The following is a 14988-nucleotide window of genomic DNA, read 5'->3' as shown; positions in this document are numbered from 1 at the left end:
GCAGCTGCAGAAGTCATGGAGGTCCCGGAAAGCCACAGAATCAATTACTTCTGTGACAGAGTCACAGCCTTACCTATGAATTATGCATCAACAACCTTAACTCTGCATTTCCTGGTTTTCAGACGTTTTGAGTTTTGCTCAACTCACTGTTCTTCCAAGGGGACAACATACCACCCAGCAAACTTAACTCTGCATTAAAAGGGTTTTTTGCCATTTAATATATATTTGTATAGATACATAACTACACATATCGTAACAAATTAAACTAGATTTATTTTTATATTTATAATCAAGTCCATTGTCTATCTCTTATTATTCATTAGTTTGTTTAGTTTAATTTCCACTATTCCTAAACCATAGAATCTTAGAATATCAGGGTTGGAAGGGACCTCAGGAGCTCATCTAGTCCAACCCCCTGCTCAAACCAGGACCAATCCCCAACTAAATCATCCCAGCCAGGGCTTTGTCAAGCCTGACTGTAAAAACTTCAAAGGAAGGAGATTCCACCACCTCCCTGGGTAACCCATTCCAGTGCTTCACCACCCTCCTAGTGAAAAAGTTTTTACTAATATCCAACCTAAACCTCCCCCACTGTAACTTGAGACCATTACTCCTCATTCTGTCATCTACTACCACTGAGAACAGTCTAGATCCATCCTCTTTGGAACCCCCTTTCATCTAGTTGAAAGCACCTATCAAATCCCCCCTCATTCTTCTCTTCTGCAGACTAAACAATCCCAGTTCCCTCAGCCTTTCCTTATAAGTCATGTGCTCCAGTCCCCTAATAATTTTTGTTGCCCTCCGCTGGATGCTTTCCAATTTTTTCATATCCTTCTTGTAGCGTGGGGCCCAAAACTGGACATATACTCCAGATGAGGCCTCACCAATGTCGAATAGAGGGGAACGATCACGTCCCTCGATCTGCTGGCAATGCCCCTACTTCCCAAAATGCCATTGGCCTTCTTGGCAACAAGGGCACACTGTTGACTCATATCCAGCTTTTCGTTCGCTGTAACCCCTAGGTCCTTCTCTGCAGAACTGCTGCCTAGCCATTCGGTCCCTAGTCTGTAGTGGTGCATTGGATTCTTCCATCCTAAGTGCAGGACTCTGCACTTGTCCTTCTTGAACCTCATCAGATTTCTTTTGGCCCAATCCTCTAATTTGTCTAGGTCCCTCTGTATCCTATCCCTACGCTCCAGCGTATCTACCTGGGGGAGGGATAGCTCAGTGGTTTGAGCATTGGCCTGCTAAACTCAGAGTTGTGAGGCCATTTAGGGATCCGGGGCAAAAATTGGGGATTGGTCCTGCTTTGAGCAGGGGGTTGGACTAGATGACCTCCTGAGGTCCCTTCCAACCCCGATATTCTATGATACCTCTCCTCCCAGTTTAGTGTCTTCTGCAAACTTGCTGAGGGTACAATCCACGTCATCCTCCAGATCATTAATGAAGATATTGAACAAAACCAGCCCCAGGGCCAACCCTTGGGGCACTCCGCTTGATACTGGCTGCCACTTAGACATGGAGCCTTGATCACTACCCATTGGGCCTGATGATCGAGTCAGCTTTCTATCCACCTTACAGTCCATTCATCCAGCCCATACTTCTTTAACTTGCTGGCAAGAATACTGTGGGAGACCGTGTCAAAAGCTTTGCTAAAGTCAAGAAACAATACATTCACTGCTTTCCCTTCATCCACAGAACCAGTAATCTCATCATAGAAGGCAATTAGATTAGTCAGGCATGACTTGCCCTTGGTGAATCCATGCTGACTGTTCCTGATCACTTTCCTCTCCTCTAAGTGCTCCTCTAAATCCTTAAGTTCTGAATATAAGTACATGGATTTTTGTTCTTCTTGTAAACTGCTCACAATGAGGAGTTCTCATGTCATATTTCATAAATTTTATAATTTTGATTCGTGCATGTGGCTATACCAATACTTGCAGATGTTAAAGTCTATTATAAGCAACATAATTTAATTTGCTAATTCATCCTCAGAAAAGGTATTGAATTTATTCACTCTAGTCACAATGACTACAACTATAGAGAAAGAGACAAATCTACTGCTGGCATAAATGGGCACAATGCAACTACTAGATTCATAGATTCCAAGGTCAGAAGGAATCATTGTGATGATCTAGTCTGAACTTCCACATCACACAAGCCATAGAATGTCCCCAAAATTATTCCTAAAGCTTATATTTTTAAAAAAAATCCAATTGTGATTTAAATATTGTCAGTGATGGTGACTCCATCTCTCACCATTAAACATTTACACCTTATTTCCAGTCTGAATTTGTCTAGCTTCAACTTCCAGCCATTGATCATGTTATACCTTTCTCTGCTAGATTGAAGAGCCCATTATTAAATATTTGTTCTCTATGTAAGTACTTATACACTGTAATCAAATCACCCCTTAATTTCCTCTTTGTTAAGCTAAATAGATTGAACTCATTGAGTCTATCACTCTAAAACATGTTTTCTAATCCTTTAATCATTCTCGTGCCTCTTCTCTGAATGCACTCTATTTATCAACATCCTTCTTGAATTGTGGACTCCAGAACTGAACACAGTATTCCAGCAGCAGTTACAACAGTGCCAAATACAGAGGTAAAATAATCTCTCTGCTCCTACTAGAGATGCCCCCGTTTATGCACCCCAGGATCAGATTAGCTCTTTTGGCCACAGCATTACACTGGAAGCACCGATCCAGTTGTTATCCACTACAATCACCAAATCTTTTTCAGACTCAGTGCTACCCAGGAGAGAATCCTTGTCCTGTATGTATGGCCTACATTTTTTGTTCCTAGATGTATGAATTATATTTAGCAGTATTAAAAAACACATATTGTTTGCTTGAACCCAGTTTAGCAAGCAATCCAGATCACTCTGTATCAGTGATCTGCCCTCTTCATTACTTACCACTCCCCCACTTTGTGTGTCATGTGTAAACTTTATCAGTGATGATTTTATGTTTTCTTCCAGGTCGCTTATAAAAACATTAAATAGAACAGGGCCAAGAACCAATCACTGTGGGATCCCGTTCGAAACACACCTTCTCAGTGATGATTCCCCATTTACAATTACATTTTGAGACCTATCAGTTAGCCAGTTTTTAATCCATTTAATGTGTTAAATTTTATATCATACTAGTTTTTTAACAAAAATATCATGTGGTGCCTAGTGAAACTCCTTCGCGATGTTTAAGTATATCATATCAACACTATTACCTTTATCAGCCAAACTTATAATCTTATTAAAAAATCAAGTTAATTTTACAGGATCTATTTTGCATTAACCCAGGTTGATTTTCTTTAAACACCTTGCCTTCCTTTAATTCTTTATTAATCAAGTCCCATATCAGCTGTTCCATTATTTTACCCCAGATCAATGTCAGGCTGACAGAGCTATAATTACCCAGGGCATCCCCATTTACCCTTTTAAAAATTAGCATAATATTAGCTTCCCCAGTGCTCCAAGACTTATTGAAAAGCAACATTAATGGTTGAGTGAGCTCCTCAGCCAGATCTTTTTAAACTCTTGAATGCAAGTTATCTGCACCTGTCTATTTTAACTCCATTGATTTTCAGTGAAGCAGCAACTGCTCTTGCCAGTGGCTAATTTGGCTTAACACTTCAGAGGTGCCATTTCAGATTTTGGTAGGGGAGCGCAACTTTCACTGTGATTCCGTGGGCTATTTAGGTACCTGAAAACTCTAGGTTTTTTGCAGATAGTAACTTAGAAATTAGCTGACAGGAGCACTGTATCTAATTCCTATATAAAGAAAGAAAACTATATATACAGACACCAATTAAAGCCAGGAGATAATACAGCAAGATATTCCCAATCCTGAGCCTTGAGGTGGAGTCAGAACTGTTTGGCTGTGTCCTGCCATTAAACTATTAATACCCTTGTTCAGCTCAGTTGGTGGAGGGGAGGAGCCTGTGCTTTGGGAATGGAAGGAGTCCATTTCAATCCCCATAGCCAAGATAAAATCCTATATGAGGCAGGGGTGCTGCAGTCACTGAAAAGCCTGTTACTCTCGGGGGAGAATTCTGGATTTGGGAACGACAGGTCCCCAGATCCCATATCAGACAAGCCCAAGCAAAGACTGTGGAAGGTACGGGGTGGAAGCATTTGGTGCACAGAGATTTTTTACGCTGATGTCAGAAGTAACATCTGAACAGCTGGTTCTGAGGGCAAGCTATGTCTATCTAGGCAAGTGTGTGATGAACAGGCTGGTGTGTATTTGCACCATGTACCTCTTGTGGTTTCCCTGGCGGTCATGGGCCCTAACAGGTAGCAGAGATTCTCTGTTAGCTCAGGCATCAGGTTCCTGTGCTTTGGTGCAGGCTACAGGCACCCACCGTAGCTGTGAAGCTCTCCAAGGTGGTTGTGTGCAGCACAGTGACACATGGCGGTTCCCACAGGCTGTGGGACTGTCACAACAGAGTAGTACCTCCCTGTGTTACTCCTGCACCATCCCAGGGCCCAGTGAGCTGTTCAATGCCGTGAAAGGGTTGTTAGAGAATAGAACAGGGTCAAATAAAAGCTGGCCACTGTAATCTGAAATCTGAAATCCATTTGAGAGTGACAGGGCCATTATTTCACCAGACCCCTCAGCTGGAATTCTAGCCTGGGACTCCCCAGTTCCATGGAGCTGAGCACAATGAGTGCCAGATCCATATAGCACCTAGCACATTTGGCCCAACTTGTGCATCCCTTACCATCCTAGCAGCTGTGCTGATGCTCATGTTTCCCTTCTCCCCTAACTGCTGCATGCCCCTCCTGCACCCTTGCACTCCCCCAACCCGCCCTGTGCCCCTTCTCCCCGAAGCCCTACATTCCCTCATGGCCCTAGCCCCCTGCACCTCCTCCTTGTGCCCCCTCCCCACAGGCACTCAGAGCAGCCGGTATCCAACCTCCAGCAGCTGCACATAGCTTACTGGGAACCAGCCACGCAGCCATTTTCCTTCTGCCTTTCCCACCAGCCGCCGTCCACACCTGCAGCACTGTGATCAGCTCTCCCTCTGCAAAGCACAGCCCCTGCTGGTGCCACTCCCTGGCGAATGGGTACAGGATCTGGCAGCACGAGCCTGACATGCTGTGCCATGGAGCTAGCCCATAGGGGCGTCATTTAAGGAGGGTGGGGGGTTGTGTGTTAAACCTACCAAAATCTGAAATGGCACCCCTGCTCTGCTGTGGTATGAAACTCAGGGGGCCGGGTGCCCCCCTGCCCTCCTTAAATGGCACCCCTGCAGCACTCATGATAATTTCATTTACACCTACTGAACAGCACTCCAGTATAGAAAAAAATAAGTTATTACATTCATTTTTCTGTTTACACATGACTAAATTTGGTTCTTATTTATACTGATGTAAATTCAGACAATAGATTTTAAGTAATGGTAGCGTAATATTCCATGTGATAAGAAATTTTGCTGCCTCATGATTCACTGGACACAACTTCTGTGATCTATTTTATTGCATTATCTACAGTGTTTCCACTGTAGTTGGCCATAAGAATTCATGCTTATTTAAACTTTGTGATCTTCATTAATCACAGACATACATATTAACTAAATGTCTTCACTCATTATGAACAAAATCTCATTCAATTTGAGATTTCTGTGTGCTACAATACTACTGAAAAAATAGGAATCTAATCGATCCTCTGCAGAAATTAAGGCTATGCCATTTGGTCTTTTCACATAACACAGATTTAATGTGTTCTTGTAAGAAAGCACTGAGCTCATATGATACATGAAGCCAAAACTGTTGCCATTTATTTGCATGTATCACCATAACTACAAACGTTTTGCCTAATATATCTTGACAGCATGTACTGTACATGTGACAGTGGCTTGTGCTAACCAGAAACTTCCTTTCAGTATAGAAAAGTTGGATTCTATTACATAGACTAGTAAAAAGACTGACCACAAAGAGAGAGTGACTATGATGTGACCAGTTAACTACAAGTGGATAGTAGAGGAAGAATCTAGATGAGGCTCTGAAGCGGCAATAAGAAGGTCAGTGCCACTTTAGATCTGTATATGTGTCTTCCTAGTTCCATGAATCCTTTTGTGTTTAACTGCAATACAGGATGCAAGATATGTACGAAGAGATTTTGCTTTAGCTGTTTTGAAATACCTTGCAGCACCTTGCAGAAAAATCTTGGAAGGGGGTTAAAAATGCTATAAAATTCACTTCCCCCAAATTGAAATAATTAGAGTGGTAACAGTATCAGGACCCTTTGGGCTGCATAAAATAGTAATTAGTTTTAAGATAAAGGCTTTAATTAAGTAGAAATTAATGATAGTTTAAATTTAGAAAATCCAACATGGCCAATCAAAATGGTGGATATAGGTAGAGGATAGTGGAAGATTTCATTTCTGAGAGACACAGTGTGAAGTAGTAGGAAATTCAATTTCCTGTGAGATAGTAGGAACTTCCACTTCCTGTGGGGAATGACTCAGCAAAAAACCCTACCATCCAAGATGGCATGGGGCAGAGCTTAAAGATGATATCATAAAAGGATGATAGGTCATATGTAGGTACATGTGACTAGGAGGGGCTTAAAGCTAACCTCACAAGGGAAGGGCTCGAGGAGGAGCTAGAAAGTTGAAAGCTGATTGGCTGAAAGGATCGAACCTCGAGAGTGCACACAGCATATAAGGGCAGCCCCCATTAGGCTGAACTTGTAGTGGGTTTGGGGTTCCTAAGAAGAACAGAGCTACAAGACACCTGAGAAGAAGAATCAAACATCTTTAAACAGCTGCCTAAGAAGCATCTACCAAGCAGCAGCAGCAGAACCCTGAGGTTGCCCTGGTAATGGCTATCATAGCAACCCAGGCAATGGAGAAGACGGCAGCCTTTGGACAGCACGGGCTTCCATCTCTGTCACCAGAGGGCAGCTTTCTCCTTAGTAGCAGTCATTGCTCTCAAACACCAAACAAGCAGCAGTAAATCTTGACAGAACAGAAGGACCATACCAACGATACAGAGGGATTTAAGAATGGTAGAAGTAAGTGTAGTCTTTGATTTACTATTGAGGAATGTATGGGTTTTGGTTGTAAATAAAGCCAGATGTTAGTGGTTTGAATGAGATCTCCCGTGCCCATTTTGTGACTGCCCGAGCTCTGCCCTCACAGGATGTTAGTGTAAATATTAATGTGGGTAATTGATGTTAGGTATTAACGTATTAAATATTAAATGTTAAGTATTAATGTTAAGCAATTGTTTTAAATTGTGAATGTGCTCATATGTGTATATAGAAGCCTCACTTATTACAATCGTATTGTAATCAATTGTATCACTAGAACTAAAAGCCTTTGTATATGCGGGATCTCTATATGCATGTTACATTGAAACTATTGTATTTTTTTATATGTGATAAGTTATTCTATGTAGTCTGTGCCTTTTATTTTGCGGTGCTGTTTTACTGCATGTAGTTCTATTGTATTTTCTTATGTTTCATGCATTCTTTTTTCCTTTACTAAATCTCCTGTAACTTTTTATCTCTTTTAAATAAATATTATTTCTGTTTTTGAAGAATTTCTGCGTGTGTGTCTATCCTTGATCGGAAGGCTGTATCCGTGTCCTTTCAGGAGTTAGCAAGACTAGCTTGCTTTGCGGAGCCCTCTGCAGGTCAGAGACAAGCACCCTGGCGATACTCTGGCAAATTCCTTTAGGGCGGACCACAACCTTGATTACCCTTTTTTGTTAAATTAGACAATTTGATAGGTAATGTAATTGGCACCTACATCTTAGGGTAACAGTCATAAACACAGTTAGTGTTTTAGCACCACATGGAAATAATCTTAAACTTGTAAAATTCTTGCTAGGAAGCAGAGACTCCTTTCAGTATCTATGTTTCCAATGTAAAATTCCTACTTCCATGAAATCCCTTCCCTTTACACTGAACAGTGGTTCTCCTTTGAAAGGTACACGCACAATTCTTCTACATATTGTAGGTCAAGTCCCCTCACTCATTGGTAGCTGTCAACTGCCATGACAGAAGTTTCTGCCTTTGCTGAGGAGACAGGCAGGCAACTAAGAAGGCCTCTACCTCACATCTCCAAAAATCCTTATTTTCTAGCAGTCAAACCCTTTGCTTTTTAATTCAGCCTTTTGCTATTTAATTCTCTTATCCCATCCCTTCCCACAGTGCAAAGCGCACTCCCTCAGCCAAGGAGCCTCTCAGGTCAGGTGCACAAGACAGAAGACACAGGAACATCACTAATGTTGCAAGCGCAGTTGCAACTTCAATGCTGCAACACAACTCCTACCTCTTCTGCCCCACCTTGGTGTAGCTGGTGTGAGAGGAGCCAACTGAAGAGGCCAGGCTTTCCAAGTAGCCCAGAACAGAGCAGCATCTCTGAAACTGCAGCTGGTCTGCCACACAGTCAAATACAAGACCAATAAAAGAGGCAGGCCTCACTGGCAGCAAGAAGTACAGGGAACAAGAGCAACTATGGCATCACTATACTCTCTCTAAGAAGCACAAAAAGGCCATAAAAGAGAGAATAATGGAACAGAGCCCCTTGCTGCTTCTCGTCTGCACTACATCCCATGCTCAGTTCCTCAGGCAATTCCCTTTTCTGTTTACAATGACAAGGTGATCATACAGATGTGGAGAGTCCTAGGCAAGCAAATTGGAATCTCCTCTGCCCCTCAGTCTCTCTTTCCCTTAGGAGAGCAGCTTGGATCTGGTTAGGGTCACACCTAAGGCTCCTTCCAGCAATAATTTTGTGAAAGAAGCAAAGGAACCCTGAAACAGACATGCAAAAGGGGTACTACAATAGTTTATTTCCTCTGTATCTCACCTCAGAGAATTCCTCTGAAAGGGACATTCGGCCCTCCTGAGGACTCAAGGGAAAAAAATCCAACAGGGGTGCAGTAAGCACACAGTTGATTCCAATTTCATCTCCTCCTTGTACATCATTCATGACAGTCCTTTCATCTACTACCCTTCAAGGACCTGCTAACACAATGTCCACTCAAGGGAGGAAATTGAACACCTAAACTTCACAGTATGAATGCTGAACAAAGCCAGTTGAGAAGAACTGGCTCTTTTTTTCAGTCTTCTCATAGTTAGGAAACAACTCATATCCAAAACATTTCATTTACATGGAGTCATTTCATAGGCTGGGCACAAACAGAAGCACTAACCACAAGGCAATCTACGCCTTTTCCATTCTGCAGTTCCTTTAGGGCAGCCTGTCTATGGCCTTTATGGACCACATCCTGGAGGCACATGTGGTAATTCAATCATCTGCTCTCAGACAGGAGAGGACTGTTGTCAGTTCACCCTCATATAGCCAGATTTCTCAAAGTAGCTGAGAAAAAACAAACTTCCCAAAAGTATTCAAGTGTCTAATTTGAAACCTTAGTCTATCACAGGGATTGGCAACCTTTGGCATGCGGCCTGTTAGGGAAATCCGCTGGCAGGCTGGGACGATTTGTTTACCTGCAGAGTCTGCAGCTCCCACTGGCTGCGGTTCGCCGTTCCAGGCCAATGGAGGCTGCAGGAAGCAGCGAGGGCCAAGGGATGTGGTGGCTGCCACTTCCCGCAGCCCCCATTGGCCTGGAATGGTGATCTGCAGCCCGTGGGAGCTACGATCGGCCGAACCTGCGGACGCTGCAGGTAAACAAGCCATCCCGGCCTGCCAGCAGATTTCCCTGATGGGCCACATGCCAAAGGTTGCCGATCCCTGGTCTATCACTTCAAGATTCATATTCCATTCCTTTGAAGCACCGAGGAGTTCAGTGCACCTCCTCTTTCTATTATGGTACTTTTTAAAAATCCATCACTTCCTCAAAGAGAGCTTCCTCAAAGCTGTGGCAGTCAATCTTCAATCATTTTTAAAAACAAAATTATCCTCCGAATGAGATCCTGAGAAACAAATGAGTGTCTGTCAGAGTCACAACACTGTGTTTCCATCATTTGGCCCAAATGCAGAAACTATGACATATCCAGAGAGACCTTAACTTTTATAGGAAGAGGACAGAACAGACGAAGTACACTTGAGAGTATTTATCATCTTTGGTTCAAGGTTGGTATAGATCTATTTGAATTAAGCCGGAAAGAGTACCTCTATTAGTATGCATTAGTTTCTGGTTATTGGTTTTGATTCATACTATGTTTCATTTACATTTGATTATTTTTAAAGAAGATGTAACAGTAGCTTTTGGAGTGAGTATATACTGACACCTGCCAAGTGACAGGGCTATACACTTATACAACCTTGCCCCATGTCATGTGACTTGGACTGGAAATAAAGACCATGTGTGCATCACATCTTTATTAAAACCCACACAAAAAGTTAACTGGATAAAAATGCAGTGTAGTCGAGTGGACTGAGAACATTACTGGAAACCCAGAGATCCAGAATTATAATCAAGGCTCTGCCATTGACTTGCTGTTTGGCATTGAGCAAATCTTTCATGCATGCTTTTCAGAAGTTCTGAGCACCCTAAACTCCAGATGAAGTCAGCGGGAGCTGTAGGTATTCAGCAGCTCTGAAGATGAGGCCCTTCACCTTTCTTGTCCTATCTATACTGCAATTAAGGCAGAGGACTGCGATTAAATAGTTTCATATCTCAGTTCTCACAGCTCAGACTAGAAAAGGCCACTGTCAGGTCTTCTGATGATTAATGAATTAAAGTTTGAACATGTAAAGTGCTACGTAAGTGCTAAATATTATTTTTATTATTAGAAGTATCTCAGTCTCAGTTCTCCCCTTCCAACTAAACCACTAATGAAGCTCTCAGCTACTTGATGGTGGCATTAGAAGGTGGGGGGCAAAGGGGAAGCCAACAGTAATAAAATTTTAGAGCAGTTGGATTTGGAATGAAATCTTAAAATATGAGTAACTTTCACTTTCATTCCAAATGACCACCCTACTTCTACATTTAGTGATGTTGCAATACCAAGCTGCAGCTTTTTAAACATAAAGATGCATCAGAAGATCTAGATTGGAGAGAACAAACCACGTAATAAATGTACCTGTGCTCCCCTAAATTACTTGCATAACTAATCTTGCACTGCTGAGCAGGGTGCATATTAAGCACATTCTCCATGAAACTTGTGTCTCAGGTGCCAAGTACAAATATTTTTCTTATAACACCACTCTTGATCTTTTCATGTTATTATTGGACTTCTTATTCTTAACTACGCTGTTGCTCAAATAAGTTTTTTTTTCCTATAAAATTTGCCAAACCCACTGCTGGAATGCATTTGTATTATCATGTTACTAACAGAATTCCTGCAACATTCCCACTGACCTAATTGTGGATTTTGGCCTGAAAAGATGACACGTTTATGCAAAGCTGCTTAAGATGTTTAGGCAGGGACACTTGAAATGTATTTCCCTTGTGGCTCCTCTTTCATCAAGGTGCATCATCAGGGTGCATCCCCTTAGGAATATGAGGAGATAACATTCATTCCTTCTCTTCTTTTCTCACATCCTATTCTGCAGCTGCTAAAAAATTCCCCGATCTGATGAAAACAGTTCAGAAACTTAAACTAAGACAGCTGGAAAGATGCAAAAGTGACAAAGTTAGATGCAAACCATTTGAGCATGTTCCTATGATCACGAGCCCACATTATGTGTCAGAAATGTATATGCATGTGTCTCCCATTGAAGTCAATGGAATTAATGTGCATGTATCTAAAAGCAGAATTTGCCTATGCTGCCTTAGTTCATATTTTGTAAAGTCACTTGTATACTTAGAGAGACATACAGATGGTTAATAATAAAAGCAGGTGCATTTTTAGGGTACACAGCCATGGTGTAACTCTTATGGTGGTCTTTCCCCAACTACAAAGTTGCTGTTCTGTATCCACTGGAGGGTGAAAGCAAGCAGAACTAACAAGTGAAGCAGTGCTCATAACTAATTTACAGCCCTAGGTAAAGGCAGGGCTGCCCAGGGAGGCAACAAAAGGGGCAGTTTGCCCAGGGCCCCTGTTTGAGAGGGTCCCCAAACCGAATGTGGTTGTGACAGGATCACAGAGCCACTCAGGTGTGGCCTGGCTGCCTCTTGGTCAGGAGGGGCAGCCGGGGCAAACCTAAGTGGTGCTGTGATCCTATGCACCAGGTGGAAACACCCAGAGTGGCGAGCCAGGCTCAGCCCATTAGGACAGGACCCGCTGCTGTAGAGTAAGTGCAGGGTATGCTCACTCTCCAACCACCCTGCCCCTTCCTGTTTCTGTACACTTGGTTTTTTGGTACAGTGAAGGGAGGGCACAGTTTCAGATTTTGCCTCGCGCTGCCAAAAACCTCTGTGCGGCCCTGGGAAAGTTTCCATGGGGGCTCAAATTGTGTTCTCCTTCCTCACATAAGTAGTTCCAATGAAAGTAACAGAGCTACTCACATGTGTAACACAAGCAGGATCTGCTCATTTATCTGACTCAAAATGGATTTGCAATGCCTCCACCATGAGGAACCTCCTATGGGCTTGTCTAGGCTACAGGTACAACCAGTCAAGGGGATCCAGTTATAACATACATAATTTGTGGGAGACATGATCCCTTAACTGTGTTCCCAAGCCCCACTAAAAGCTTTGATGTGTCAGCGAACAGACAAAAGCCATGGCCAGAAACACATTTACAGTCCTGTCTACACTCTAAAAATGGAACTGTGCTATGTCCCCTAACATACCAGTAGTTGTAGTGTACAGAGTTGCCACTGGTATGAGAAGCTATCAGCCTGCCTACGGGCAAAGATGTGCATAGAGATGCCAGGAGCATGCCAGCTAATGGGCAGCAGCCTCATCACACTGGGGAAGCCTCCCGGAATACTGTGGCTTCCTTACCTGCACAAGTCTCGCCATCATAAGTCTCACACACCCACTCGTGGCATTCGCACAGTGGACCGTAGTATTTGCCTGGCTCAGTCACTTGGCAGATGCAGACACCGCAGTCACAGTGGCCTCTGCCACTGCACAACTTTCCCCCTGGGACATGACACCTGCGTTCCGATTCAGCACGGGACAGTCTACATGAGGAGACGCTGCGGGAGCCACTCCTGCAGAGGACAACAAAGACAACGAGCTGCAGACAAAGTCAGGTGCTCCTACATAGAGTGGATGAGATCAGAGTTGGGACAGAGATCCTTACTGTTGCAGTGGATTTACCCATTACTTTAAAACTCTTTTATTTTTGTATTACCTGCGGTTTTACAGCCATTTATTTAGCATATAATAGCAGCACAGAGGCTAATAATTCAAAGCACCATGATTTTTGCCCTTTGAGAGCCTGGGGATCAACAGCTGGGTTATTATTAATCCAGTGTGTCACCCACTGGGACATATTACATTGAATTTTAATTATTTTGCAAAAGGCTGGGAACCCCTTTTGCAAACTTACATTGGGATCACACATTTGTGATAGATTTGGTAGATATACCCGGTTAAATGATAGATTACATTTGGATTTGGATTATTCTGGTGGATTTGAGATATTAAAACTGGAGGGCATGAAGCCAAAAAATAGTAGGATACAGATGCCAAATTAAGGTTTTTGACGCTTCCTTGTACCAGGATATGTTGGGTCCAGATTTGTTTAATTTATTTATTTAAATAACTGAAGTAAAAGTTGTTCTTTAATTGAATGGTACAATTTATGGGTTAATGGCTCAAATTTGGCAAGATCCAGCAGGAGCCAGATGTCAAATCTGAATTTTTGCTGCTCTGTCATACTGGAGTGCGTCAGGGTCTGGATTTTTAAGATGCATCGGGGTATCTAAACATGTTGCCTGTGGTGGCATTAGGATTTTGGGGTAGAGGGTTGGGATAAAAGCCTATCCAGACCCAGGTGTGAGATATAAGCATGGGCAGCACCATTAGACCAGGATGATTTGGAGGTCCAGATTTATTGGTGCAGTAATAGCATCTGCACTTGTCCTCAGGCATTAGAATTTATGTGCATTGAGGCCAAAATTTTGCTGAATCCAGCAGGAGCTAGGTTCTAGATCTGGTGGGTAGGTTGTGTGCTGTTGGTGGGTCAGTTTTGGGGGGATTTGTGCCATTGCTCCAGGATGTAACCAGATCCAGGATGTTTGGTGCACTAGGAGTGGCTGGATTTACTGTCTATTTAGCCTGTTGAATTTGGAGAGTTGGGTACAAAAATCATCAGGATCCAGCAGAAGCTATCTTTTAGCTTTTCCCCATAGATACCTGTTTTAAGTTTTGCATGTATAATGAAAGATACTTTTCTACATAAACTATGTGATCCAATGTAGTTTATACTATACACATTTGTGATCCTAACTACAATATAGTGCACACATAACTTTGCATTAGATATATACGCAATGTGTGTGGGTATTATACATTATGTGACTAATTTTCAACAGATAATAGCAACAGGTTGAAAATACTCCATCCTTGCCTGTATGGTATACACAAGATTTTAGATTTTTGTTGCTTGTTGCAACTTGTTACCAGTTAAAGTCCAGCCTATAAAGCAACTGCTAAATAAACCCATTAATCTAAAAGACAAACTTACCGCAGGGCCAGGGAGAAAGTTTGAAGACTTGCAGGCAGCAGAGTTAGAAGCGAAGCAGCCAGCAGCAGCACCAACTTGAGGAACCCCTGTGCACACATGTTTAGATTGCAGGCAGTGACTGAGGAAGTTTGATGTTCTCTACGAGAGTCCCATGGACAGACAGACCCACTGGGCTTGCAAAACCCCAAGCTGGCCAAAACCGGCTTCAACACTGCTTCCCCCGGTGCTGCAAGTGCCTTTGATTAGCTGCCTGGAAGCTGGATTTGGGCAGCACTCTGGGAGGAAGATTGGTGCCAAACCCCAATGCTCACAGTCTAGGCAGGAAATTAATTAGAAACAGTTGTACAGCCAGATGTTTTATTTTGACATAAAAAGTGTCCTGTTCACAGATTGAACAAACTGTCTCAGTCTTGAAATACAAGCACTATAAATATTTGAGGAAAGTGTATTTGAGTTAACTTTGATTAATAGATGTTTGAGAT

The 14988-nt window shown here is 42.7% G+C and overlaps 1 protein-coding gene across 1 annotated transcript in view; it reads right to left on the bottom strand.

The window, feature by feature from the left end:
* The window catches only part of ITGBL1 (integrin subunit beta like 1), a 250710-nt gene extending 235988 nt beyond the window's left edge, over positions 1-14722 (bottom strand). The window contains exons 1-2 of the mRNA XM_084612105.1: positions 14507-14722; positions 12814-13025 (exon numbers count right to left, since the gene is read on the bottom strand). Of these exons, the coding sequence (XP_084468231.1) occupies positions 12814-13025; positions 14507-14604 (310 nt within the window). The 5' untranslated portion in view covers positions 14605-14722. The remainder of the gene's footprint in view (positions 1-12813; positions 13026-14506) is intronic.
* Positions 14723-14988: the final 266 nt, after the last annotated feature.

The sequence above is a fragment of the Lepidochelys olivacea genome, assembly GCF_965140295.1.
Source record: "Lepidochelys olivacea isolate rLepOli2 genome assembly, chromosome: 1".
NCBI lineage: Eukaryota > Metazoa > Chordata > Testudines > Cheloniidae > Lepidochelys > Lepidochelys olivacea.
Note: the sequence above shows the minus strand (reverse complement) of the source record. Positions and strands in the feature narration are given on the sequence as shown.